General features: G+C 55.2%; 1 protein-coding gene across 3 annotated transcripts in view; it reads left to right on the top strand.

Annotated features, from left to right (window-relative positions):
* Positions 1 to 23,396, top strand: part of CD82 (CD82 molecule) — a 53,954-nt gene extending 30,558 nt beyond the window's left edge. For all 3 annotated transcript variants that reach the window (XM_012452412.2, XM_012452415.2, XM_012452413.3), the window contains exons 4-10: positions 4,220 to 4,292; positions 9,725 to 9,849; positions 10,022 to 10,096; positions 18,867 to 18,968; positions 21,624 to 21,827; positions 22,112 to 22,195; positions 22,513 to 23,396. In XM_012452412.2, the coding sequence (XP_012307835.2) occupies positions 4,220 to 4,292; positions 9,725 to 9,849; positions 10,022 to 10,096; positions 18,867 to 18,968; positions 21,624 to 21,827; positions 22,112 to 22,195; positions 22,513 to 22,590 (741 nt within the window). In that variant the 3' untranslated portion in view covers positions 22,591 to 23,396. The remainder of the gene's footprint in view (positions 1 to 4,219; positions 4,293 to 9,724; positions 9,850 to 10,021; positions 10,097 to 18,866; positions 18,969 to 21,623; positions 21,828 to 22,111; positions 22,196 to 22,512) is intronic.
* The last annotated feature ends 2,619 nt before the right edge of the window (positions 23,397 to 26,015 follow it).

Raw genomic sequence — 26,015 nt, 5'->3', positions numbered from 1 at the left:
ACACACGCGTGTGCCCGCACAAGCAGCCCTGGCGCAGGGCTGTTTTTGTCCACCCTGGCTGCCTCCCGGAGGACCCTATGAGGCCCCACTGTGGCTTGTTCCTCTGCTCACGGCAGCCAGCGCTGGAACGCACCCCAGGCCGGGCTGGGCTTCCTCAGCTTGGCGGTCAGGTCTCTCCTGGCTGCCCTAGGACTTTGGGAAACAGCTGCCCGTGCAGGCAAAGCCAAGCTTTCCTGGCAAGCACTTGCTGTCTGGGCTGAGGCTCAGCATAAAGGCCAACAGGCCAGGACCGGGGGTGGGGGAGGGTAGGGGAGAGAGGAGCGCTGTAGCTCTATCCCTGGGGGCTTTAGAGACTAGAGAGGGGCCTGGGATCTAGCCTAGGAGGTCACAAGGAGCTTGAGTTTCAGGGCTATGAAAACTTTCCTCCACGCAGTCACGGGGTGGGGAGATCCTGGTAGTGAAAGGGAGTGGGGTTGGTGGTGTTGGCCGGGGTGCCCCTTTCTGTCTTGCTCCCGGGCTGCCCTATGGAACCAGGGACTGGAAAAGCTGCTCTCTGGCCAAGGCTTGGCCTTCGTTTGGCTCCTCCAGGGGGCTGGCAGGAGTCAGGTGTTAACTGTCCATGTGCCAGGGCCCAGGAGGACCCACGAGGATGCTGGAGCGGGAGAGGGGGAGCCGTGTGATAGGAGGGTAAGAGGGAAAGCGGAAGGCTAGGGGAGGCAGAGCAGGTCTGTTTACTCCTCAGTAAACGTGTATCTGACACTCAGTATCTTCAGATGTTCAGGACGGAAGAGCCCTCCCTGATTGCTATACATCCGGAGCTTGTGTCCTAGGGCGCAGTGGGCCTCCAATTAACTACTCACATGCATGGAAAATTGCAGTTGTTGGGGTGCTAGGAACAGATAGGCTCCTGGGAAAGCAGATGAGGCTCTTGGCCTGGTCGGAGAGGTCAGCAAAGGCTTCCTGGGGTTCTGGATGTGGCATTGGGAAGGGGGTCAAGGGGTTGAGGCAGAGTGCACCTCCCCAGGCACAGACCAGGCTGGCCTGCCTCTTTGATTTATGCACGTTGGGAGGGGTCAGATGGTTGGATTTGTGGTTTGGAAAAACCCCGTGGCTGCCGTGTGTGCTCGCGCCTGCATGCATGTGCACATGTACATCTTTGCCTGTGCTCCCTCTGGACTCCAGACTCCCCAGCAAATGGCCACTTTTCTCAGGTCCAAATAAATGCAGAGGCACTGGTGCTGTGGCTCTGCTGGGGAGGGACGCTCGCTGCCCTGAGGGTCCCTCGCTGCCCTGAGGGTCCCAGCTCCTGGCTGAGTCCCATCTGGGGACTGGAGAAGGGCTGCGGAGTGATTAACATGGGGCGTGCCCCACAGCCCCAGTCTTGGTTCACAGAGAAAAAGGGGGTGCCAACGTGCCTTTCCCATTCTGGTAGGCTGCCCAGCCTCCTTCCTGCCTGTGCCGCGGCCCCGTGGCTGGTCCAGCCACACCTGACCATCAGGCTGGGGTCGTCAGACCTGCAGAGGGACTGAAGGGATAGCCATGGGGACTTTGCTGTCTGGGTTCCTCTTGGTGAGCTGAGGAGGCAGCTGAGTAGTGTGGGGTTTGGATCTACTTGGGATTATGTGTGCCCAGAGGAGATTTTCTGTCCTGCCTGCCACTCCCTCTTGGTGGGAGCTGTCCTCCCTCCTGTCCCATCCTGTGAATGTGGGAGGGAATGGAGCGGGGGCTCTGCCCACGTGGGTCTGAGGTGCAGAGGGAGCAGACGTGGGCCTGGGCACGGGCCTCTGCCTCTCTGTCCTGCGGGGTGATGGCGGTCTGGGAAGGGATGCAGGAGTCTTGGGGAACCAAACTCCCAGGTCCTGGAAAGCCCCACTTTCCCCCAGCTGTGCAGGTGAAGGTGGACCCACCTTCCAGCAGACCCTTCTCCTCCCCAGTGTCTCAGGGACTTTTTGTCCCCAGAGACTGGCTTTCTTGGCGAAGGCCAAGGACAGATCCCAAATATCCCTGCAGCGCACCTGCCACTGTTTGGCTTCCAGTCCCTAATGGATAAAATCAAGGCCTCCTATAAAATTCCCTGTGTACAAAATGAGGACAATTACAAGGCCCATCTCACTGGGAGAGAGGAGAGGACAGATAGGACCTCCGTGATGATTCTGGTGGGAGACACTGGGGGGTAGATGTGGGGTGGTCACAGCCATCAGCCACAGTGGTCTTTAAGGAAGCAAGTTCAAGGGTAAGGGGAGAGAGGCAGCCCCCCCCCGACACTGAGCCACCTGGGCCCTGGGGCAAAAGGAGTTGCCGGTAATACTGATGCCATCAACATTTTATTTCACAGTTTAAATAGTTCATTTTTCATGGATTTGGGGCCTTAATTTTTTTTTTTGAGATGGAGTCTCACTCTTTTTGCCCAGGCTGGAGTGCACAACCTCAGCTCACCACAACCTCCGCTTCCTGAGTTCAAGTGATTCTCCTGCCTCAGCCTCCTGAGTAGCTGGGATTACAGGCACCCACCACCACACCCAGCTAATTTTTTCTATTTTTAGTAGAGACGGGGTTTCACGATGTTGGCCAGGCTGATCTCGAACTCCCAACCTCAGGTGATCCACCCGCCTTGGCCTCCCAAAGTGTTGGGATTACAGGCGTGAGCCACTGCACCCAGCCATTAATTTTCTTTTTAAAGTATTGCTGCAAAATATTATTTATCTTAATTCCTGAGTTTTTAGTGTCCCCTCCTGTGTTACCCCTGAGGCAAGGTGCCTCCTGCCTTGGGCCAGTCAGGGCTCTTGTCTTTGATAATGATAGAACGAGGCTGATGGAGACCTTGGGCCCAGGCCAGCCCCAGGCTCAGGACTCTATCGCAGCTGCTGACCTCAGACCTGAGATTGTGGGATGATGGCTGAGGTGGGAACCTGGGGCTGGTGATACAGGTGGGAGTTTCAAGATGGGTCATCCACCAGGTGGGCCCAGTCCAGGCCCCAGGTAATGGCCAACCTTGTGGGCTGACACAGGGCCACCCCCACCTCCAAAGGGAACTTGCATCTTTACCCAGATGACAGGCACGTCCCCAGCTTTAGCCAACTTTGTGGGATGGTGGATCTGGGACACCACCTGGGGAGATGAGCTCAGCCCTGGCAGATGGGAGAGAAGCAGGGAATCCCTGGGCTTGGGGTCCTTATTTGTAACCCCTCATTCATTTTTTTTTTTTCTTTCTGGTGGGATAGGGACAGGGTTCTTGTCCTGTCACTCAGGCTGGAGTGCAGTCTCATAAAACACAGTTCACTGCAGCCTTGACTTCCCTGGGGGCAAGTGATCCTCCCTCCTCAGCTTCCCCAGTAGGTGGGACTACAGGCATGCACCACCACATTGACTAATTTTTGAAAATTTTTGTAGAGTCCAGGTCTCACTGTGTTGGCCAGGCAGGTCTCAAACTCCTGGACTCAAGTGATCTGCCTACCTGGGCCTCCCAAAGTGCTGGGATTACAGGCATGAGCCACCTCGCCCAACCTTCATTTTCCTTTCGAATCCTGCATTTGCAGTTTGGTTCACAAGCTCATTAATTACCCCAGCCACTTAGCGCCCAGTGTTATAGAGCTGCTGGGGATGCAGAGCCACCTCCAACCAGCCCTGCCCTCAGGGGGCTCACAGTCTAGCCAGAGAAACCATCACAGCAGTTAGACCCAGTGGGAATGACTGTTAAGTGGTTGCCACAGAATGGGGGTACCTAAATCTGCCTGAGGGGGTTAGGGAAGGCTCCTGTGGCAGGTGGCCCCGTTGCTTAGACCTGGGGATGAGTTGGACTTTGATGTTCAAGTCCACGGAGGGTCTTCCTCAGAGCCTGTCTTATTTGGGAAGCTCCTGGGCTCTGAACTGGGTGGGTGGATAAGATGAGCTAAGAAAAGGGCCAGGACATGCGTCAGGAAGGGTGCCCCTGGCAGGAGGCTGCACCAGGAGGCTCAGTTGAGTCACACGTGGTAGAGGGGCGAGATGGGGGGCAAGAGGGACTCCCTGCCCAGGGTCCCGCTGTCTGGCTTGCTGGGCTGTGGGACATCCCTGAGGCCATCTGGATATCCCTGGGCTGGAGAAGGGTGGAGCTGATGCCCTCTGTGACCCCTGCCCTGCCCACCCCACCCTGACTTGGGTTGCAGGGACAGCTGGCAGGGGGAGGGCTGTCACCTCATCTGCTCTTGGCTCCCCATTAACTGCCCCTTTCTCCTTCCAGATCCTGGGTGCAGTGATCCTGGGCTTCGGGGTGTGGATCCTGGCTGACAAGACCAGTTTCATCTCTGTCCTGCGTAAGGACCCCTCTGCTTCCCCGGAACCCGGCCCCCTCGAGACGGGCACAGCTGCTCCCACAAGTGCCTCGGCTTCAATGCCTGTTGCTTTTCCAGCTGACCTCAGGGATGCGGCCAGGTCCCACTGATGACCGCTGCCCATGGCTCCCTCTGCAGGGGTTTCCAAAGGAATTTTCTCTTCTTCCCCGAACAAAGCTGCCGTTGTCTGGGGAACACTGGGGGATGAGGGAGGCTTGTTTTCCCTTCCTGGCCCCTTCCCTCAGCCCTGACCTTGGGAAAGCCTCTTATATTCTCTGTCCCTTCACTTGCCCACTCAGCAGAATGTGGGCAGCAGTCCCTCCCATTTCACAGAGATGTAGGAAAGATAGATTGTCAGAGGCTGGTGAAGCAGCCGCTATGAGTGGTCCTTCACTGTGAGCCTGGCAGCAGCTAGGTGGGTCAGGGTGTGCACGGATAGAAAAGTTCCAGGCACAGCCACCAGGTATCATGCTTGTCATGTGCCTAGCAGTTTGCACCAATAAACTGCTTTTTTTTTTTTGATACAGAGTTTCTCTCTTGTTGCCCAGGCTGGAGTGCAATGGCACAATCTTGGCTCACCTCAACCTCCACCTCCCAGGTTCAAGCAATTCTCCTGCATCAGCCTCCCAAGTAGCTGGGATTACAGGTGTGCACCACCACGCCCGGCTACTTTTGTATTTTTAGTAGAGATGGGGTTTCACCATGTTGGTCAGGCTGGTCTCAAACTCCCGACCTCAGGTGATCTGTCCGCCTCCTCCCAAAGTGCTAAGACTACAGGCATGAGCCACCGCGCCTAGCCTGATAAATTCTTAATCCCACGACAGCCCTGTGAGGTAGATACTATTCTATTCCCACCTTGCCAATGAAGAAACAGAGGCTCAGAGAGGTTAAGTCATTGCTGAAGTTCACACAGCTTCTAAATAGGAGGTATGGGCCTCAGACTCCAGGGGCTTTGGTCCTAAATGCAGCACATGGCAGGGTGAACCACAGTGTGGAAACCCCTTCTCTCTTTAGAGGCAGAAGGAAAGGAGCCCAAGGCATTTCTACAGAGAGAAGAGCCCTTTCGCCCTACTCAGCCTCCTCCAGGAAGCCCTTAGGGCCTGCCACAATGACCTCTGGGGGGCTCCCTGTGGTGGAAGGGAGGCACAGGGGAGGCCCCCAGGGCACAGCCATGCCACTCCCCTCGCTGAGTGTGGCTCTGGCTCACTTCTCCCAGCAGCTGCCCAAGGCAGCTGGTTTGGAATGTAGCCCATGGCAGCTGCTTGATTTACATAAAGCGGAACCTGGCTAGGTTGTGATGATGGAGGGGCCACATCTGTCCCCCGATCCCAGGGACTAGGCCTCCCCTCCAGGAGCTGGAAGGCGAGGATGCTCCACACTCTAGCCACATCTGATGCACCACAGAGCTATCGGTCTCACCCCTTTCACCCTCCGTTCTGGGGTTAGGGAGGGTGGGCGGCCCATGCTCCTGTGACACACCCTCCTCGGCCCCATTAGGCCCAGCTCTCCACTTCCTGAGTCACGGCCCAACCCAGCAGGCACTGTACCCCAGGGCAAAGTCTAGAGGCCCAGCCTGCTCACCCACATTTCTGCCCTCTGCACCCTGCCCCAGGACTGGTGCAGTGGGGGTGAGCCCACTGGGTGGGGAGCGCTTCCTGCTGCAGCTCTGGCCTCCTCCCTGTTAACCCGGGTCTGAGAATCTCAAGCTGACCAGACCTTAAAGACCTACCATATGCAGCAGGGGGTGCATTTTCCAGATGCTTCGACCTGAGCCCCACCTGTCCCGAGGGACCTGACTCAGTTGGTGTGGGTGGGAGCCTGAGAACTGGTGTTTTCTAAAAAGTTTCCCCCGGTGGATTCCCCAGACAGCCAGGGTTCAGAAACACCAATCCTCTAGCCTGTCACTAGGGACTTGTGTAAACTGAGGCCGGGGGTGGGGAGAAATGACTTGCTAAGAGTCACGGAGCACGTGAGGGGCAGAACTAGGGACAGCTCTTTCCCTACCGAGTTGAATCCCTGCTCTGAGTCCATGGGCTGGGCATTCCTATCATTTTACAGAGGAGGAAACTGAAGCACAGAGAGGTGCAGTAACTTGTTCAAGGGCACACAGCAAGCAGGTAGGGGAGCTGGCCGTAGACTAGGTGGCCTAGCTTCTAAGCCTGTGCCTTGAACTCCTGGACCACCACATGGCTCTGCAGTCACGTGCCACTGGTTAGCACCTTAGTAAGAAGAAGCACTCCGCAGCGAAGAGCAGACTGGAGCCTGACTGCTGGGGTTCAATTCACAGCTGTGCTGTCCACTAGCTGCGTGACCCTCAGCACATTGCTTCACCTCTCTGTGCCTCCTCATCTATAAAATGAGGATCGTAATAGAATGCACTTTCTGTGGTTATTGTGAGAAATGAAATTTTTATGTGAAAAGAGTTTAGGACAGCCCCTGGTGAAAAACCCCACATAAGTGATTGTTAACTAAATTTTATGATACAATTTAATCCCTTTGCCATCTTCAAGAAGCAGGTTTAGACCCATTTTACAGAGAAGGAAATAGAAAATGGCTTGCACAAGGCCAGAGTGTGTTGCAACAGAGCTGGGATTAGAATTTGCTTCTTGTGATTCCTCGTTTCTGTTTGGGTCACTTTCTTTCTACGTTCCCAGTCCCTTCTAGGCCCAGGAAGACTAAAGAATAGAGTTTTTGTGTGTGTGCCATGCACTGTGGATGGCCTACCCTGGAGCATACCCTCACCTGCTTCCTACGTCAGGTTGCTCAGATTTGGGATAGGCCTGGGATCCTGGGTGAGGACGAGAAATGGCGTCAATGAAATATTCTGAGATGCAGAGACCTCACAGTTCTGATCTCCTGGGGGAAGGATCTGAGTTGGGGTCTCAGCCCCGGGCCTTGCCTGTCAGGCGCCTTGCAGCCTGCCAGCCTCTCTGAGCCGCAGGGTCCTTGCAGACATATCAGGATGTGAGCACAGCCACAGAGGGCCGTTGCTGAAATTAAGCAGGATGCTTTGGATAAAGGGCCTTGTTCAGGGCTGGCACACAGCGGCGGTCGGGGCAATGCCAGTTTCTTTTTTCTGGGAGTAGTCACTGGGAGGAATTGTTGGAAGTCAAACCCAGGAAGTTTAGGAAAAGTGGTATTGACAGCCTCTCCCTGCCCACGCCGATGCCTGGGGCTCAGTGCCAGGAGGTCCCTACGCTCACCCTCAGGAAGCCAGGGGACTCCTGCGAGGAACTGGGTGGAGGGAGCCTGGGAGTAGGGTGGATTGGCCAGGGCTCTTCCTGAGCTCCAGAACATTCTGTCTGTGACCAGGAAGTGGAGCTGAATCCCACAGACTCCCACCATCCAGCTTGGTAGTTATTCCTTAAAGAAACGAATGTTCCTTTAAGGAGGCCTCTCTGGGGTCCCCAGGGAGTCATGGCCAGCCCCAGACCTGTATTCTTTCTGCTGATGGTCAGGGGTTGGCCCTGGCTGTGCCTCAGTCCTTAGGGGAGCAGGTTAAAAATGCAGATGCTTGGCCTTCTGCTGGGAGTATCTCGGTCGGGTTGTAACAGACGCAGGCATCTGCATCCCTAAGAGCCTCCTCTGATCCACAGAGCTCTCCACCCTTCTGGAGGGCATGCCCAGCCTTCCAGAGTGCCTGGGGCTGTGGTGGGAGCCGCCTACACCCTCCAGGTGTATCCCATGCCCTGGGAGTACAGCGTATCCATGCTGGTGAGCTAGAGATGACATGAGCTTTACCCTGTATGATGAGTTGGGTATCTTAGGAAATGCTGGCCAAGTGCCCTGGTGGGACTCCTGACCTCCACCTCCCAGGGTGGGCCTGTCCACAGGTGGCTCTAAAGAGGGTCTTAGCCATCAGGCCCTCCCTGCGTCTCCTAAGCATCATCCCCTCCCAGGCTCCTCTCTGGCTCTCACTGGTCCATTTTTTTGCTTTCTGATCTTCAAATACACCAGGCTTGGCCTTGGCTAACACCTGTAATCCCAGCACTTTGGGAGGCCGAGATGGGCAGATCACAAGGTCAGGAGATTGAAACCATCCTGGCCGTGGTGAAACCCCCTCTCTACTAAAATACAAAAAAATTAGCCAGGCATGGTGGCAGGTACCTGTAGTCCCAGCTACTCAGGAGGCTGAGGCAGGGGAATCGCTTGAACTCAGGAGATGGAGGCGGCAGTGAGCTGAGATCACGCCACTGCACTCCAGCCTGGCAACAGAGCACGACTCCGTCTCAAAAAAAAAAAAAAAAAAATACACCAAGCTTACTCCTTCCTCAGGCCTTTGCACCTGCTGTGCCCACTGCCTGGAATGCTTTTCCTACAGATTTTGCCTTGGCTGACTTCTCCATTCATGTCTCGGCTCACTGTCCCCGGCTCAGGCTGGCCTTCCTCAACCCATCCCGACCCTCTCCCTGCCCAGCAGGTCTCTGCACTTAGCCAGCTTTGGTATCTTCAGGCACCTAACACAATCAGAAAACCCGTGTTGTGGGCTTTTTGTCTCCACTCCCATCACCAAATGTCAGACCTCATCAGTCTCTCTTCTGTATCCCCAGCAGTTGGCACAGTGCCTGGCATGAAGTAGTGACCCAGTAAATAACTGTTGACTGAGTGAACATGCATCACACCTGTCACAATACATGTCCCCGTGCATCAGTGAAAAGAGTATGGCGTTGGAGGTTTGCATATTTCCAAATCCCAGCTCAGGCCCTTGCCTGTGTGCCTTTCTGAGCCTCAGTTTTCTCATCTGTGAAACGGCCATGCTAGTGCCTGCCAGGCAGGGTGATGTCAGAGTTGGAGATGGTGTGTGGAAAGCCCCGAGGCACAGTGAGTGGACAAGAAAGGCTGCTGTTTGTTATTATATGGACAAAAAGAAAGATGGGTTAAAAATCGACCTGGAATCTTAACGTCTCTGGCCCCTGCAGAACCAGCCAGCCCCTCGTCTGTCAATTCCGCAGATATTCACTGCGTGCAGCACCTCACCGAGAGAGACGCTGTTCGGGCCAGGGGTTCCCTGGGAATAAAGCGAAGCTTCTGCCGTCATGCAGCTCTGGTTCTCGGTGGAGGGGTAGAGCCGACAATGAGCAGGAGGGATCTGTTTGGATCAGGAGTTAAATGTCTGTTCAATCCTGAGTAGTGTTACAAAGAAAAAAATAAAGCTGAGAAAGGAGTTGGGCTCAATAAGGGTACAGATTGCAATTTGACATGGGGGAGGGACACATCTGAGGATGGCAGCTTCTGAGGGAGTGAGCTGGTTCCTTCTTGGACAGTGAAAAGCCAGCAGGGGAATGCAGCTGACCCCAACACCCGGGCTCCAAGGAGAGGATTGGGAAGCAGACCTGGGCGGTAGGCCAGGCGTTTGTACCCGCTGGACCCACTGATGTCGTTCTTATAAGTAAGTGCACCTCTCCTCCCCCTAGAAACCTCCTCCAGCTCGCTCAAGATGGGCGCCTACATCTTCATCGGCGTGGGGGCAGTCACCATGCTCATGGGCTTCCTGGGTTGCATCGGTGCCGTCAATGAAGTCCGCTGCCTGCTGGGGCTGGTGAGTACGGGTCCCTCTGCAGCTGCCTGCCCATTCCCTTTCATCCAGCCAAGTGCAGCCTGAGCACCGCGCTGGCCATAACTCCAGGTGGAGAGCATCTCCTGAGGCGTGTGGGCTGGGTACACCAGGTAGGGAACCCGCGGCTGACTTTATGCCTGCTTTGTGTCCCCAGTACTTTGCCTTCCTTCTCCTGATCCTCGTTGCCCAGGTGACGGCCGGGGCCCTCTTCTACTTCAATGTGGGCAAGGTAAGCCCCTTCTCCCTCCCTGCTCCCTCACTGTGCTGGACCAGTCATGTGGAGGATTGACGTTGAGTGTGCGGGATGGACAAAAAGCCCCCCAGTTGTCACAGACAGACCCAGTAGGTGTCAGGGACGGCCTCCTGGACACTATTCCATGTGATCAAATGGGGGAGCGTTAGAGGAGAATGCAGCAGGTGTGGGCAGTCGCTGCTGGGCCTGGATCTCAGCCTGACCCACTGCTTTCTAGCTGTGTGGCCTTGGGCAAGCCGCTTGCCTCTATGTGTCTGCTCCACCGTCTGTGAAATGGGGACAATAAGAAAACTGAATGCTCGAAGTGGTTGCAAAGATTGTTCGAGATTATCTGAGTGAAACACATAGCACAGAGCACCATAAGTACTCAACAGATGTCATGCTTGTTATTAAGATACTTTAGCAGTTATTATGCCACTCACCCACAAATGAGGTGTCGGAAGGGAGATGTTCAGCTTTCAGAAATAGAAAATCAGACTTGGACTTGAAGGGCATCTGCGGTTGACATAACCAGAACTCTGGTTTGGAAGCTCAGCGGCCCTGCTTCTGGCTACTCAGCATCCTTGCTGGGACGGCTTTCCTGCATCGTGCCGCTTACCTCATGGTTCCAAGGTGGCTGCCATAGCACCAGGCACGGCGTCTGTGCTGCTGTGGCCGGAAGATGGGGAAATGTGCAGTACCAGCCATGGCCATCCCTTTTATCAGAAAAGCAGGTCCTGATTGGGTGAGGTGGCTCACACCTGTAACCAACGCTTAGGGAGGCAGACTTTGGGGGGATTACTTTGAGACCAGCCTGGGCAACATGATGAGACCCCATTTCTACAAAAAAATTTTTTAAATGCTGGGCATGGTGGTGTACACCTGTGGTCCCAGCTACTCAGGAGGCTGAAGCAGGAGGATCACTTGAGGACAAGAGGTTGAGGCAACAGTAAGCCATGCAACAGAGCCTGGGCAACAGAGTGAGACCCTGTCTCAAAAAAAAGAAAAGCAAAAGCATCCAACAGACTTCCCCAGACTGAGTTACAAAGCCACCCCTCGTTGCAAAGGAGGCTGAGAATGTGAGTATCCAACTGTCAGATTCCAAAGACAGAGCCACAAGGAGGCGAGAATGGCTATTGAGTGAGCAGTCGTGAGTCATGGTTAGCCACTTATTATATATGAAGCACCTACTGCATGCACATGGTATCTTCTAGAAGCTTTCCATACGTCATCTTGTCCTCACAATGGCTCTGCAGGGTTTTATGTTGACAGATGGAGAAGCAGATGCTCCGAGATGAATAGCAATAACCACATTGATAACAGTGACCTTAACCCCCACCACCCCCGCACTTGAGTCCATGCACAGCATATACCAAGGAGAGTGTTGACCACGTTACACTCCTCTCGCCGATCCTCACTAGGCCCTCTCAAGGTAGCGGGAGAATCTCCGTCCTGCAGATGAAAGAGTACGGGCAGCCTAGGCGCCCTGACTCTGAGTCCTGAGTTCACCCGTCCCCAGACCCTGCTGCATGTGGCCTGTGGCCTAGCAGACCCTGGGGTCCCTGCTTCCAGTGCCACCAGTTCTTGTCCAACAGTGAGGGTGGCAGAACCGGCAGCCAGATGGGCTCCTGCACTTTACCACTGGGAGGTCAAGTTGCCCAAGATCCCTCTTGGAAGGAAACTGAGCTCAACAGCTAACACTTAGTAGAACTTAGAACAAGCCTGGAGCTCAGCGCTTCACACGAACTGCATTAATTATTCCTCACAACAATCCTGTGAGATCGTGGGCATCGATAACCCCCATTTTCAGATGAGGAAGCTGGGGCACAGAGAGGTCAAGCAGCTCGTCCACGTTCACACAGCTAGTAAAGTGGCAGGACCAGGACTGGAACCCAGGTAGCCTGGCTTCTGAGTTCATGCCTGTGAAGTTTTCACTGTGACAGTTCCTGCCTGAATCTGTTTTACTTATTTATTTAAGCAAATAAATCATATTTACTTTATTTATAAAATAAATAAAAATTATTTATTCTTGTTTCCCGGGGGAATTCGATCTGGCTCCCAACATAGGCTCAGGGTAGCTAAAGTCAAAATGAGAGCAGAACCTACATCAAGAGAGAGGAAGGCAGTTGTTCCTGAAACCAGAGGACAAGACACTCTTAGTAGCTAAGGGCTAACTTGGGCACCGAGCTTCCTGGCAGTCAAGGCGAAAGTGGAAAAGAGTGGATTTTGTAGATGAAAAGCAGCTTGTTTGGCTATGAGACTGGAAGTCAGCAGTTAAGGGAGGGAAATTCTTTTCCCAGGAAAATGGATGTGGAGTCAGGTCTTCATTTCTGCCTTATGGCACTGGAGTTTCTTTAGGACACAGTTAGTGATATAATCAGGGTGGATTAGAAGCAGGCCCCAGTAAGCTGATTCCTATGACTCAGAAGCTGGTCGCCTCTGCAGGGGTCTCGGGCAGTCTACCCTCTCACCCCATGTGATTCACCATCTCACAGTAATAAAGATAGCACCCATCGAGTGGGCACCAACCACATGCCAGGAGCTGAGCTAGAAACTCAAGCTGAAATACACGTGTGAAATTTACAAACATTTTCCATTTGAAGAAACCAAGGCCCAGGAAAGCAAAGTGACTTTCGGCCACTGACACACACAGCTTGGATGCATCAGAGTGGGGATTTCCGTCCTGATCCCTTGGACCCCAAGGCCCATGCCTCCCTGTACACCACGCTGCCCTCCCGAGGGCTGGTTAACTCTGCTTGGCTGACGATGATGAGCTTAGCCTCAGAGCTGTCCTATCAGCCCCAACACCGGACTTGTTTGGAGATGTGGGTTTCCTGACCCCCAGCCAGGCTCTGTGCTTGCACGCCCACCCCCATTTTTCCCTCTAGAGCCCACACCCTCTAGTCCCACCCTGCCTCACCTTAGCCCACCACCACTATTTCTGGAAGGCAGGGGGAAATTTTCTGGCTTTGTGAGGAAGTTCTGGTACCACTGTATCGCCTGAGTGATTTCTTTATTTCTTTCCCAACGCGTTGTAAATCTCAGTGGAAGACTAAACATACTCTTGGTGTTTATTCTGGCAGACAGGGCTTGGCAGGGGGTGGAGCTTGTTTGAGCCTAAGGAAGAAAGGCCTTTTGAAAGGAGATAGGGCTCCCGGGCAGGTGGGTGGGAGTGACCTGCTGTGGTCTGCAGGCAGCCCCTCTGTCCTTCCTTCCCCTGCCACCCGCAGCCACTGTTCTCAGAGCAGTGATGGGGAAGTTGGGGACCTTGGCATGGCATGTGACCTGTGCAACCTTGGGTTCTGCTTCTATAAACTGAGAATAAACCTGCTTCTCCCTGCCCTGCCACCCATGTTGAAGTGAACACAGACTGTGGCACTTTTATACAAATGTAGAGTGGTGGCCAAGGGCCTCGGCTGTGGAACCACTGCTTTGACATCCTGAGCGTGCTATTCAGCCTCCCTGTGCCTCCGTTTCCTCATTTGTCAAACTAGTAACAATGCAGGCCCCCGTCCCTTCTCTGCAATTTGGAAATCCAAAGAACACCTTGGAAACCAAAAGTAGCATTTGCAGCTCATTTGGTGGCAAAATTGAACCTGAGGGGAAGCAAGCCTGTGTATGGCCTTTGCCTACCCCATAGGGGTGTCCCTGGGGACACAGGAACGGGAGTGATTGCAGGCTGCTGCCCTGGCCCCACCGGGAGGTGTGATCTATCCCCTCCAGGCCCTTTCTACAATCTGGTCCTGTCTGCCAGAGCCCACAGGGGCTTCGGATGAAGAGCACTGGCATAGGGGAAGGGCATCGTGCGGCGCCCCGCCCGAGGCGATGTTGCTGGCATCTTACCAGTGCTTATTACTATTGCCCCCTTTATTCACTTCATGAGGGCCTGGTAAGGGCTCAGTAGGTGGCAGCTGTTCCTGCTGCCCTCAGCGTCACCAGAGCAAGGGCAGTGGGAACCGGGATTTGGGCATGGCCCAAGATCCCTCCAGCTGTTCTCATTTGCTTGTTTATCCAGCCTCTGTTTGGTGGGCAGAGCCCAGCTCTGGGATTCAGGGGCCCTGTGTCTTAGTGTGGGCTCTGCCGCTGATTGCTGTGTGGCTTTGGATAAGTTACCCAGCCCCTCTGATCCACAGGCGAGCTCTTGGGCCATGCCCAGTGCAGGCAGTCAAGGATTCTGACTTGTTCTCTCTAGACAGTGGGGGTGGGGGTGGATGAAAAGGAAGCGAATGCAGGTTGCCCTTTCCTGTGGTGTGTGGGTGCTGAGCTGGGTGCCCTTGGTCTGCCGTACCTGTGCTAGCCAGGCCCCTGAGGCTCGGAGAACAATTGGACTCAAGCAGAAGACGCTGGCACGGAAGGGGCTCACTTGGCCTGGCTGGGAGCCAGAGGTGGGGGCCGTGACAGTGGCAGTGCCTGGCTAGACAGCTCCCCAGAGATGTTGTTCAGGGGAACTGTGATTTCCTTCTTGTCGTCCTCTCTCTCACCCTGAAAGCCCCAAATCGCTGGTGCGCCCATACCCTCATGTGTGATACACAGGTGGTGAGATGGGTTCCTTGTTACTTGGGGACAGTGTGGCTCTCTGTGAGCTGTCTGCTTGCTGGATTAGCACTTCCTGATTCTCTGGCTTGGGGTTCTCTTGTGAGGGGCATGGGGAGGAAGGGCAGCTAGAGCCTGGGATAGGGAGAGGACCTTTCTCTTCCCTGTTGAGAGGAGAATGAGAGAGTCCAGGCTGCCCCTCTGGAAAAAGATTACGGAGAGACATGGTCCAGAGCCTCTCAAGCACATGCCAGTCACTGGCTCTGAATTCTGGGGTAGCTAGTTATGTGGTTTGCAGCTAGACTTGCAGGACAGGTGCAGGTGGTCACAGGCTAAATGCCCTGGCCACCTCCTTTACGGCCAAGGGCCCTCATTTCCTATCAGGGCACTGGGACGAAGCCTCTGAGCTGACGTATCTGTATTCTAGTGAAGCATTTGGCAGCATCTCCTGTGGGAAACCCGGAGAGGACAGGAAGATGTGGGTCTGATTCGTGCATTTGTACCTCATCATTAGGGGCGATTTGACACCTTAAAGAGCATGGCGAGAGGTCTGCACAGCACCCCAAGGGCTGGGCACAGGAGCCTGGAAAGTTACTCTGGAGATGTAGCCTGGTCTCAAGTAGCTGGATGACATGTGCCCTTCGAGAGAGGGATTTGATTTGTTCCTGTGGTCCTAGCTGGGACTTGGGTAGCCAGGAGAAGAGGAGGATGTGAACTAATACAAGTGGGCAGAAGTCATTTGAGCACAACTTTATTGTATCAAGCTACTCGGGAGGCTGAGACAGGAGGATCACCTGAGGAATGGAGGCTGCAGTGAGCTGAGCTCACGACACTGTACTCCAGCCTGGGCAAAAGGCTAGTGGGGCCTCCCCAGCTCCATGGAGACATAGAAGTGGTTTTCCCCAAGGAGCAGAACTTCTTCAAGAAGAGACAGTGGGTTTCTGCAGGGCAGACAGAAGCAATGGATTGGTCCCTGGTGGGATGGAGGGAGATCATGAATGTCTGCTCCTGCTACCTCCTGTTCTTTGTCTCAGTAGCTACCTGGTTGCCAGGGTGACCTCCCTGCACTCCCAGCACAGGCCTCCACTGGGGTCCCAGGGCATCAGCTCCAAGCTGAACCAGCCCCTGCAGCCATGGTGCCCATGGCCCAGCTGTGTCCTTCAACCACATTCTGGACTGAAAGATGTTGTGATGTTTCCATGGAAACCACTCATCTAGGTGGAAACCACCCAGCCTCCATCACCTTCTCATTTCAGGGGGCCTGGGAGAGAAACAGGAAAGTCCAGGCCGCTGTGACAGCCACACTGAGGTCTAAACAGAGCAGCGGCACAACATGTCGTGAGGAAGCTGGGCGGTTGGGAAAGGATGTGGGAGGCATGGCTTTCCGCACAGATGCTTCTGAGGAACCCCTCCTTTCCACACCACAGGGATCAACCACCCACTGGGGTTGAGAGGTGCGGCTGAGACGTCAGAGCAGAGAGACCTCAGATCTGCCAGCAGGCAGCCCCAGCTACGTGACTCAGGCAGACCACTTAGCTTTTCTGACCCTGGTTAAAACTGGGTATGGCCATGTGGTTTAAATGTCAATAAAGCTTAATAGGTAAAAACCTGGGTTCTTAAATCAGCAAAGCCTGGATACAAACCTCAGTTCTTCCACATGTGGCCTGTGTGACCTTGGGCAAGTTAATTAACCTCTCTGGACCTGTTTTCTGCATCTCTGTGATGACGGAATGGGGTGAATACCTCGCCCATAGGTCCGCTGTGAGGATTCAATGGAGATAATACATTTATAATGCTTACCACAGCACCCAGTCAGTACACAACAGACATTTGATAAAAGCCACTGTTAGTGTTGTGATTACCGACAGGAAAGCTTTGTAAATTGCAGAACCCTGCATACGGGTTTTTTCTTTTAAGTATCATGCTGAGAGCTTTATTGAGAGGAGTGCAGGGAGCATCACGGAGGCTGGTTTCCCAGCATTCATTTAACCAAGGGAGTTGGGTGAGGAGCCAGGGCTGCAGGATATGGGTCCTCTTAGCACAGCGTTCGTTCCAGAACTGCCCCTGGGGGCTGTGGGAAGCCCAACCCACAGGGTTCCCTGGGAGTCAGGCTCTGAAACCACATCTGGAAGTCCTTGTCCCATTTCTCCCAACTCCTCCTTCTCAGGACCTGAGGTGGGAAGGTATGTGGTCTTCTCCTTGGCATCCCTGCCCTTTAGGGGCCCTCGCCCTGGGGCTCCCCACTGCCATGACCAGCCCACCCATGCATGTGCCCCAAAAGGCCTCTGGGCAAGGTCCATGTGAGAGGCTAGGTGGGGCCAGGCAGGGGCTGGTTCTCAGAGGCCCCCCTCCCACCCAGGCCCGCTTATGGCCGAGGGAGACCCTGCCCTTAGCTGGCTCTGGGTTTTCCTCCCTTTGTACAGCTGACTTATTTTGAAACCCCTCCTCTCCCTGCTTTGTAAATTAGTGTTTTCTCTGTGGGGTTAGCTGAGAGCAGGTGCTGCTCTCCACCACAAGGAGGGACCCTGAATTCCTGAGCAGGGTAGGAACCAGCATAGGCAAGATGTAGATTTGAGCTGGTCCGTGTGCCTCAGGCCTGTAATCCCAGCACTTTGGGAGGCCGAACAGGGCACATCACTTGAGATCAGGAGTTTGAGACCAGCCAGGGCAACATGGTGAGACCCTGTCTCTACTAAAAATACAAAAATTAGCTGGGCGTGATGACACGCACCTGTAGCCCCAGCTACATGGGAGGCTGAAGTGGGAGGATCGCTTAACCCCAGGAGGCAGAGGTTGCAGTGAGCCCGAGATCCTGCCACTGCACTCCAGCCTGGGTGACAGGGAGACCCTATCTCAAAAAAAAAAAAAAAAAAAAAAGTGAGATTTTGTAGGGCTCTGGGGCAAGCAGCCAGGTCCCAGAAAGGCAACTGAGCTCACACTCTGGCTGGCTGGTGCTGCTGGCTTGGGCCTTGGGAAGGAGTGAGGGAGGATCTTTTCTGTTTTGTTTTTTTGAGATGGAGTCTCACTGTATCGCCCAGGCTGGAATGCAGTGGTGCGATCTTGGCTCACTGCAACCTCCACCTCCCGTGTTCAAGTGATTCTCCTGCCTCAGCCTCCTGAATAGCTGGGATTACGGGCACCCACCACCATGCCTGCATAGAGGGAGGATCTTTTGACCACATAGTTGATGCTGAAGTTCCAGGCCCCCCAGTCTTGGGGTCCCCTCCAGGTGCTTACCCTGACATCTTGGGGACCCTGCTCAGAGAGGCTGCACTCGGGTCCTTGAAAGAAGAAAACTGAGCTGGGCTCTCCTCCCTGTCCCTCCTTCTCCTTGAAGCTTCCCTGTGGGAGAAATAAGGGTTCACCAAGAAGCTGCCTGGGTTTGGCTGTGGTGCCTGGCAGAGTGTGGTGGTTAGGTATGCATTCAGCACTCACGCACACGGCACCCCTATTCTGTGCTAGGCTTAGTGTCAGCCACGGGCGACCCTGAAGTGAGTGTGCCAGACGTGGTCCCTGCCCCCACAGAGTTGATGTGCTAGCAGAGAGAGATGATAAGCCCCGAAAACCAATAAGCATGTAACATCAGAGCTCTAAAGAAAAATACAGCATGCTTTCCCTTGTGCGATAAGGGACACCAGGGGAGGGGTGGTTGATTGGTGGCGGGGAGAGGGGATGGGGAAGGGCTGATATTTTGTAGAGTGGTCTGGGAAGGCCTTTCTGATGAGGTGACATTGGAGCAGAGCCCTGAAGGAAGCAGAGGGTGGGACATGTTAATGTCTTGGGGAAGAGCATTCCAGGCAGTAGGAACGGCAGATGCAAAGGCCCCGAGGCAGGAGTGTGCCTGGCACAGAGACAGCAAGGAAATCCGCGCAGCTGAAGCAGAGGAAGCAGAACAGAGGAAGCAAGGTCTGGGGAGCAGAGACAAGTGGCGTAGGCATCCTAGGTTGTAGTGGGGACGCTGGCGGTCCCACCTGCCATGGTGGTGGGAGGGCCCTGCAGGTTTTCAGCAGTGATCTGGGAATACTGGTGTTTTCAGGGGCTGGGCTGCTGCCAAGCACAGAAGAGACAGTGGGGCAGGAGTGGCTGGCACTGGGAGCGCCAGGAAAGTGGTTGGAACCATGAGCGTGTCCCAGGCTAGCTGAAGGGAACAGGGGAGGCAGTTGAAGTAGGGGTGACCACAGGTGGGCACGGGTTTCAGGAAATCTGACCCTGGCCTTTGTCCTCCCCGCTGCAGCTGAAGCAGGAGATGGGTGGCATCGTGACCAAGCTCATTCGAGACTACAACAGCAGTCGCGAGGACAGCCTGCAGGACGCCTGGGACTACGTGCAAGCTCAGGTGAGACAGGCGAGGCAGCGGGAGGCTCTCTGGCCTGGGCGTTTCTGCATTGGGGCTCTGTGCACCCGTGTGTCTGGGAGGGGCATCTGCAGTGCACATGTGCCTGACAGTGAGTTTGTAGGGGAATGTGTTTCTATGGGGTCAGGGCGCCCCAGTTACTCAGAGACTCAGAGGCAGTTTCACAGCTCCGTGCTCCCATTTGTGGCCAGAGAGACCGGGGGCAGCTGTCAGCCCTCTTATCTCAAGCCACACTGGGGAGCGTTGGGAACTCCACCCTGGGTGTTAGGAAACTGGTACCAAGGCTGAGATGCTGAGAAGGCCCCGTGGAGGCTGCTTCTGGGAAGGTCACTGGCTGGGGAGGTGCTGAGGGAGCCTTTTAGGGTGAGAGGAGTATTCCAGCCAAATCTTGATACTGGTTTCACCAGGATGTGCACATATGTAAAAATGCACCAGGCTGAATGTGTGCCCATTAGCCCATGTGTATTACACCTCCATTAAAATGAGACAGACAGATGGACGGATGGATAGATGGATGGACTGACCGACTGACCGACAGATAGACTGACCAGGTTCCCAGCCTGTGTCAATAGTGAACCGATGGCCACCTGGCTCTCCTTTCTTGTGGTCCCAGATGCTGTGTGTGCCCTTGGCTGGGACCTGCCATCTCTGTCCCGCAGTCCTATGAGGGCACAGGACACAGTGGTCACTTAGGGCCTGTTGACACCTCAGGGGAGGGCTGTGGGGTGTAAGGGGCAGGGGCAGCAGGAGAAAGCCTGACTCTGCGGCACCAGGAGAGTTTACAGACAGGACACTCCACCTCGGAGACATGGACATGGCCATTTTCTGAGTGGAGGAAGGGGAGAGCCATGTTTTCTGGCCCTGATGGAGGAGATCAGGTGTGGGGGCCGCGGCAGCCGGAAGGCTCAGTGCGCACAGGGAGGTGTTTTGGTCACAGATGTAGTTTGACCACAATTGCTGAGACTTTGATAGTGGTAGCAAAGCCTGGATGTCACCAGTGACATCAACCAGTGCCACCTGACAAGGGACACTGGGGTCCCTTGGAGGTGGGGAGCATCCCACCGTGGAAAGTCATTGGCTGGTTCTAGATGATTCCGATGCTGTCATGCTGCTGGGCGGGTGGCGAGTGAGACTCCCAGGCCTGGAGTGCCACCACTGCCACTGCCGCCAGACCTTTGCTGAGCCTGCCTCCTCATCTATGCGACGGGGCTACTGCCCAGGCCGTGTGAGATGCATTGTTAAAGCCTGCAGCACTTAGGCGGCGTGTACTATGTGGTATGTTGTTGGTGGTGGCAAAGTCACTCTGCATATCCGTGGAGACACAGGTGGAGGTGGCGTGTGTTGCTGGGGACCAGGTACAGCCGGGATCAGGATAGGCTTGGAAGGACGCTTTGCCATAGATGGGTCAAGGAGACCTGCCTCATTTTGCTCTGGTGCAGGATGGCCTGTGGACTCCCCCAGCCCTGCAGACCTGAGGTGCCAGCCTTTTCTTCGTGAGAGGAGGCAGCCAGACTGCTGGAATGTGTGTCCATAAAATCTGGATTAGCAACTGCCTGGAGCTGAGCCTTCCTGAATGTGCCTGGCACGCCCCCTGCTGGCCACTGGCTGCTGGTCGGGCGACACCCAGAGATTGGAAGGCAGCAGTCCAGGAAGTAATCCCTGCTGGGCACTGCGCTATCCCACTGAATCCTCCTGGGAACTCCAGCATTGTAGGGGATTAGTGCACAGAGGCCTCCTGGAGCACACAGAGCCCAGAAAGGCTTTCCTTTCTCTAGAACTAGAGCATTTTCTCCTTTAAAATGGCAGAATTGACCTGCCGGGCGCAGTGGTTCACATCTGTAATCCCAGCACTTTGGGAGGCCGAGGCTGGCAGATAGCTTGAGGTCAGGAGTTCAAGACCAGCCTGGCTAAGACGATGAAATCCCATCTCTACTAAAAATACAAAAAATTAGCCGGGTGTGGTGGCACACGCCTGTAGTCCCAGCTACTCTGGAAGCTGAGGCAGGAGAATCGCTTGAACCCAGGAAGCAGAGGTTGCAGTGAGCTGAGATCACGCCACTGCACTCCAGCCTGGGCGACAGAGCAAGACTCTGTCTTAAAAAAACAAAACAAAACAAAACAAAACTGCAGAATTGACCCTGTCTGCCTTTTCACTTTTCACTTTTTCTCCTTTTCACCAGGAAGCTCAGAGGCAAATCTCAACTCCTGCACTAAAGTAGAAGGACCTTTCCTAAGCTTACTGCGCTCTCCAGACCTGCGCTGGGCACTTTGCCTGCCTCATCACATTTAGTCCTGGTGATAGCCCTGCGAGTTAGGAATGTTAATTATCCCCATTTTACAGACGAGGAAACCGAGTCTAGTCCCTTGAGGGAGGTTGCTCAGCTGGCAGGTGGCAGGGCCGGCGTTTAACCCAGTAGCCTGACTTTAAACCCCATGCTGTGAGCCGTCTGCCCTCGCTCTCCCTGTGCCCTGCATACCTGTGACCTTTCCACCTGAACTCCTTCCTACTCTGCTTTGTGTTTTTGCTGGTCCTGGTTTTGATTTTTCTACCGTTCGCCTGGAATCAGGGGCCTGGAAGTGGCGTGCCTGCCTGGGGTGTGCAGTGAGCATAAGCAGTCTGTCCCCTGCCTTGCCCAGGTGAAGTGCTGCGGCTGGGTCAGCTTCTACAACTGGACGGACAACGCTGAGCTCATGGATCGCCCTGAGGTCACCTACCCCTGTTCCTGCGAAGACAAGGGGGAAGAGGACAGCAGCCACTTAGTGAGGAAGGGCTTCTGTGAGGCCCGTGGCAACGGGACCCAGAGCGGCAACCACCCTGAAGACTGGCCTGTGTACCAGGAGGTGTGCTGGGGGCGGGGGCAGTCTGTGGATCGGGGGCTGGGCTCCGAGGGCATTGGGGGCCGTCTGGGCTACTGCTCAGCCCTTCCTTCCTCCATTTAGTTCCTTCCCTTGATTCCCCTGTCATTTGTACCTTCATCTACTTCTTTGTTCATGTATTCATTCAAGGAACAGATGGAGCCCTCTTTGGGGGCCTTCCGGGCTGGGACTGGGGGCTCTCAGTGGATCTGCGTGACGGGGCGGGATGGTGCGGGGTGGGATGGTGTGACTGTGTTCTCGCCTTGCAGGGCTGCATGGAGAAGGTGCAGGCGTGGCTGCAGGAGAACCTGGGTGTCATCCTCGGCGTGTGCGTGGCCGTGGCCGTCATTGAGGTCTGAGCCCCCTCTCCCCCATCCCGGGTCCTCCTGGGTTGTCTCTGTTCTGCTGATGTCCTCGGGGAGGTGGTGGTCGAGGGGACCAGCACCCTATCAGCTTGCAGAGACCCTCTGGCCTGAGCACTGTCTGGCTGTGTGACCTCAAATGAGCTGCCGCAGCCCTCTGGGCCTCCCTCTGCTGCCTGCATTGCAGGGTGGTTGTGAGGCTCAAGTTGAGAACCCACTTACTCCCCATCTAAACCTGGATGGGGAAGCTGGGGCGTCTGCAGCCAGGATGGCCCAGCCTCCCTCTGACTCTCCGCCTCTCCCCACAGATCCTGGGGATGCTCCTGTCCATCTGCCTGTGCCGGCACGTCCATTCCGAAGACTACAGCAAGGTCCCCAAGTACTGAGGTGGCTACTGTCCCCATCTCCCTGCCAGGCCCCAGACCTCAGGGCTCCCAGGGTCTCCCTGGCTTCCTCCTCCAGGCCTGCCTCCCACCTCACTACCAGGACCCCCTTGCCAGCCCTGACTGAAAGCAGGGGACTTTCTGGGGCCTGGCCTGCTCTCCTGGCCTTTCTGCTGCCAGCCTTGAGCCCTGGCTGTTCTGTGGTTCCTCTGCTCACCACCCAGCAGGGTTCTCTTAGCAACTCAGAGAAAAACGCTCCCCACAGCGTCCCTGGTTCAGGTGGGCTGGTCTTCTGCCTGCCCTCAGGGTGTGTACATTGTATAGGGGCAAATGTATTAAAAATTGGGGAGGTGGGCATTAGATAAGGCACCCTGGGTGCCAGGAGACTGCCTACTGGGTGGGTCAACTTATTTCCCACAATGACATTTGTATCTTTGTTTTTTCACAATTATATTGAAGGCAGTGGGAGAGGGTGGGTTTTACCTATTATTAAGGGGTGGTATCCCTTCCTCAGGCCTGACTCAGTCCCATCCAGACAGCTCAGATCAGCCTGTCCCATGCCCTGGGGACAGGGCCTATGGGAGCTGGACTGGGGGGGCTCTGCCTGGGTAAGGGGATCTGGCTTGGCCCTGAGCTACTTAGGGACATGTGAGCCCTTGGGGACAAGACACAGAGCTGGCCCTGTATTCTCCAGGGTCCTGAGCTGTCCAAGGGTGGGGAGGAGGAGGATGGCTTCTCCTGGGACAAGGTGGGCTGGCCTTTCTTGGTAAGCTGTCCTCTGTCCCCTGCGGGAGGGGGGTGGGTGAGGCTGTGCCTTGTAGGGGGGAGTGGGGAGGGGGCTCTGTGTGCCTCGTTCTGTAAAACATACTCAAGGTTCTAAGACTATTAAAGAGGATTTATAACGATGTAGCCTGGAATGGTAGGGTTGCTGCTTCCTGGGGCAGGGGAGGACCCAGGGCAGAGGGTGTGAGCAGAGTGGCTGGGTCTGCTGGGGACTGCTGGGCCCTCGATGCTCTGCACTTCCCCCCGGGCATCTGACCGTCTCTGCAGCCGGAACCTGAGGACAGTGATGGGCCAGGCTCTGAGGGGCCCTCCTGCATGCTGGGGTGCCTGGAGTTTAGGGGCCCGCCTGCATGCTGGGGTGCCTGGAGTTTGATTTGGTACTAAGAGAGGTATAGAGTGTACCTCTCACTTCCTGCTTCTGAAACTAGGGTATGGGTCCCCCCAGAAGGTACACAAAAGTGGGCTGGTGATGGGAGGCAGGCAAGCCATGGGATAAACTTGGCCTCGCTTTCTGGAACATCCGTTTTTGCAAAGGTTTGTGGAAGGAAACATTTTCATACTAAAGAAATGTGATGGAGCAAGATACACAGAATTCAGGGGACTTTTTAAGATGAAATGTGAGACTTTGGGAGGCCAAGGCAGGCGGATCATATGAGGTCAGGAGTTTGAGACCAACCTGGCCAACATGGTGAAACCCCGTCTCTACTAAAAATACAAAAAATTAGCTGGGCATGGTGGCGCGTGCCTGTAATCCCAGCTACTTAGGAGGCTGAGGCAGGAGAATTGCCTAAACCCAGGAGGCGGAGGTTGCGGTGAGCCGAGATCGCGCCATTGCACTCCAGCCTGGGTAACAAGAGCGAAACTCCGTCTAAAAAAAAAAAAAAAAAAAAAAAAAAAAAAAAATACAAAAATTAGCCAGGCGTGGTGATGCACGCCTGTAATCCCAGCTACTTGGGAGGCTGAGGCAGGAGAATTGCTTGAACCCGGGGGATGGAGGTTGCAGTGAGCCGAGATTGTGCCACTGCACTCCAACCTGGGCAACAGAGTGACACTCCATTTCAAGAAAAAAAAAAAAAAAGACAACTCTAACAACTAAGCCCTAGCATACCCCTTGCCCGGCGCCATGAGGCCCAGAGGGCACTTGCCCCACCTTCTCCTCTCATTTCTGGAGGAGCAGGTGGGCAGGAGAACTCTTGCCTCCCTGCAGTGGGGCCGGGCCGGGCAGGGCAGCGGCAGGAGTGATATTTCAGCGATGACCACCAGGTGGCGCTGCAGCCTCAGCCTAGGAGCCCGGCAGAGCCCAAAGGTTCCGTGGTTACTCCCCTTCTCGCCAGCCTGGGACCTACCGGCGTCCCACTCCAGTGGACCCACTTGTGAAAATGCAGATTCCAGGGCTCAAGGACCGACACTGCAGGTCTGGGATGGGAACAAGGAATCTGCCTATTCGCACCCTTCTGCGTTGATTCCGGAAGATTCTCAGACCTGGGGCAATGTCTGTCCCAGGCCACGTGCTGACCTCCCAGCAAATGTTGCAGCTGAGGAGCTGTCAGCTGGGGTCCGCTGTGGGTCCCTCTGTGGCCTTGATTGCCTCCCTCTGGGACGCAGGGAGGGGCGGGAAGTGTCGATGGTTCCACCTGGCCTGACCCCCCTGGCCCCCCATGGCTTCCACCCTCAGGAAGAGCAGCAGAGAGCCGCTGGGGTGTCTTCATAAATGCTTTCTCACTGGGAGCAAGGGGACCTGAGTCTGAATCCAGCTCCATCTCCATCTTCCTGTGCGACCTGGGGCCTGGCAGGCTAGGGGTGGGCTCAAAACTGTCTGCAAAATAGACAACTGAGAAAACTCAGCAGTTACCGAAGGGGTGGGCAGCTTCCTCTGACACGTCCATCCTGCCCAGAGCTCACAGCTGGACGGGGCTGGAGCCAGGATTTAAATCCACGTATCTGACTTCAAAGACCACACTCCCGGCTCTACTGCCTCCTGCCCTCCCAGATTTCCCACAGCAGCCCCAGCACGTGTGTTTTGTGAGGCCCTGGCCCTTGGTTTTGTGAAATTTGGTCACTGTGAGCCCCAAGGCTGCTGACCTCTTCATTTTGGCCTCCTGGGAAGCACCCAGTTTCAGCTCCCCACTTAGCCCCAGCCTGTGAGGTTTTGGGAGGGAGGGAGCATAGACCCATGTCTAATACCAGAAATGGTCCCTGCAGCCAGCCATCTGTCCCAAGCTCATCTGGGGCTTCCATGCCTTCCAGCTTCCCTCCCTGGGCCCTCTGTGGGCTTCTGACTCTCCTGCTAAAAGCCCTGCCAGGCGCCGAGGACTGGCACACGGGCACCATGTGCAGGAGAATACAAGGGTGCTCCTTGGCAGTGCCCACCCACAGCTCCCTGGGGCAGGCAGGAAGCATGGCTCGGGCAGAGGGTTGCTCTCTGGGCTCCCATAGGAGGTTAGAGACAGTGCCTAGGATGTGTCCAGGAAGCTGGACTTTGGGGGGCACTGACTGGCATGGCCATTGACCAATGGGAATGGAAGTCAGGCCTGAGCTGGACTAGGATCCTTATGTATGGAGTGGTGGGAGGTGCAGGGGCTCTGAGAGGTTGGGCTGGGGGGGATTTTCAACTGGCATAGAAATATTTCACCATTTTATTAATA

The sequence above is a fragment of the Aotus nancymaae genome, unplaced genomic scaffold, assembly GCF_030222135.1.
Source record: "Aotus nancymaae isolate 86718 unplaced genomic scaffold, 86718_ANA_hifiasm-v0.15.2.pri h1tg000059l, whole genome shotgun sequence".
Classification (NCBI taxonomy): Eukaryota; Metazoa; Chordata; class Mammalia; order Primates; family Aotidae; genus Aotus; species Aotus nancymaae.
The sequence above is the reverse complement of the archived record's forward strand: the minus strand, read 5'-3'. Positions and strand labels throughout refer to the sequence as shown.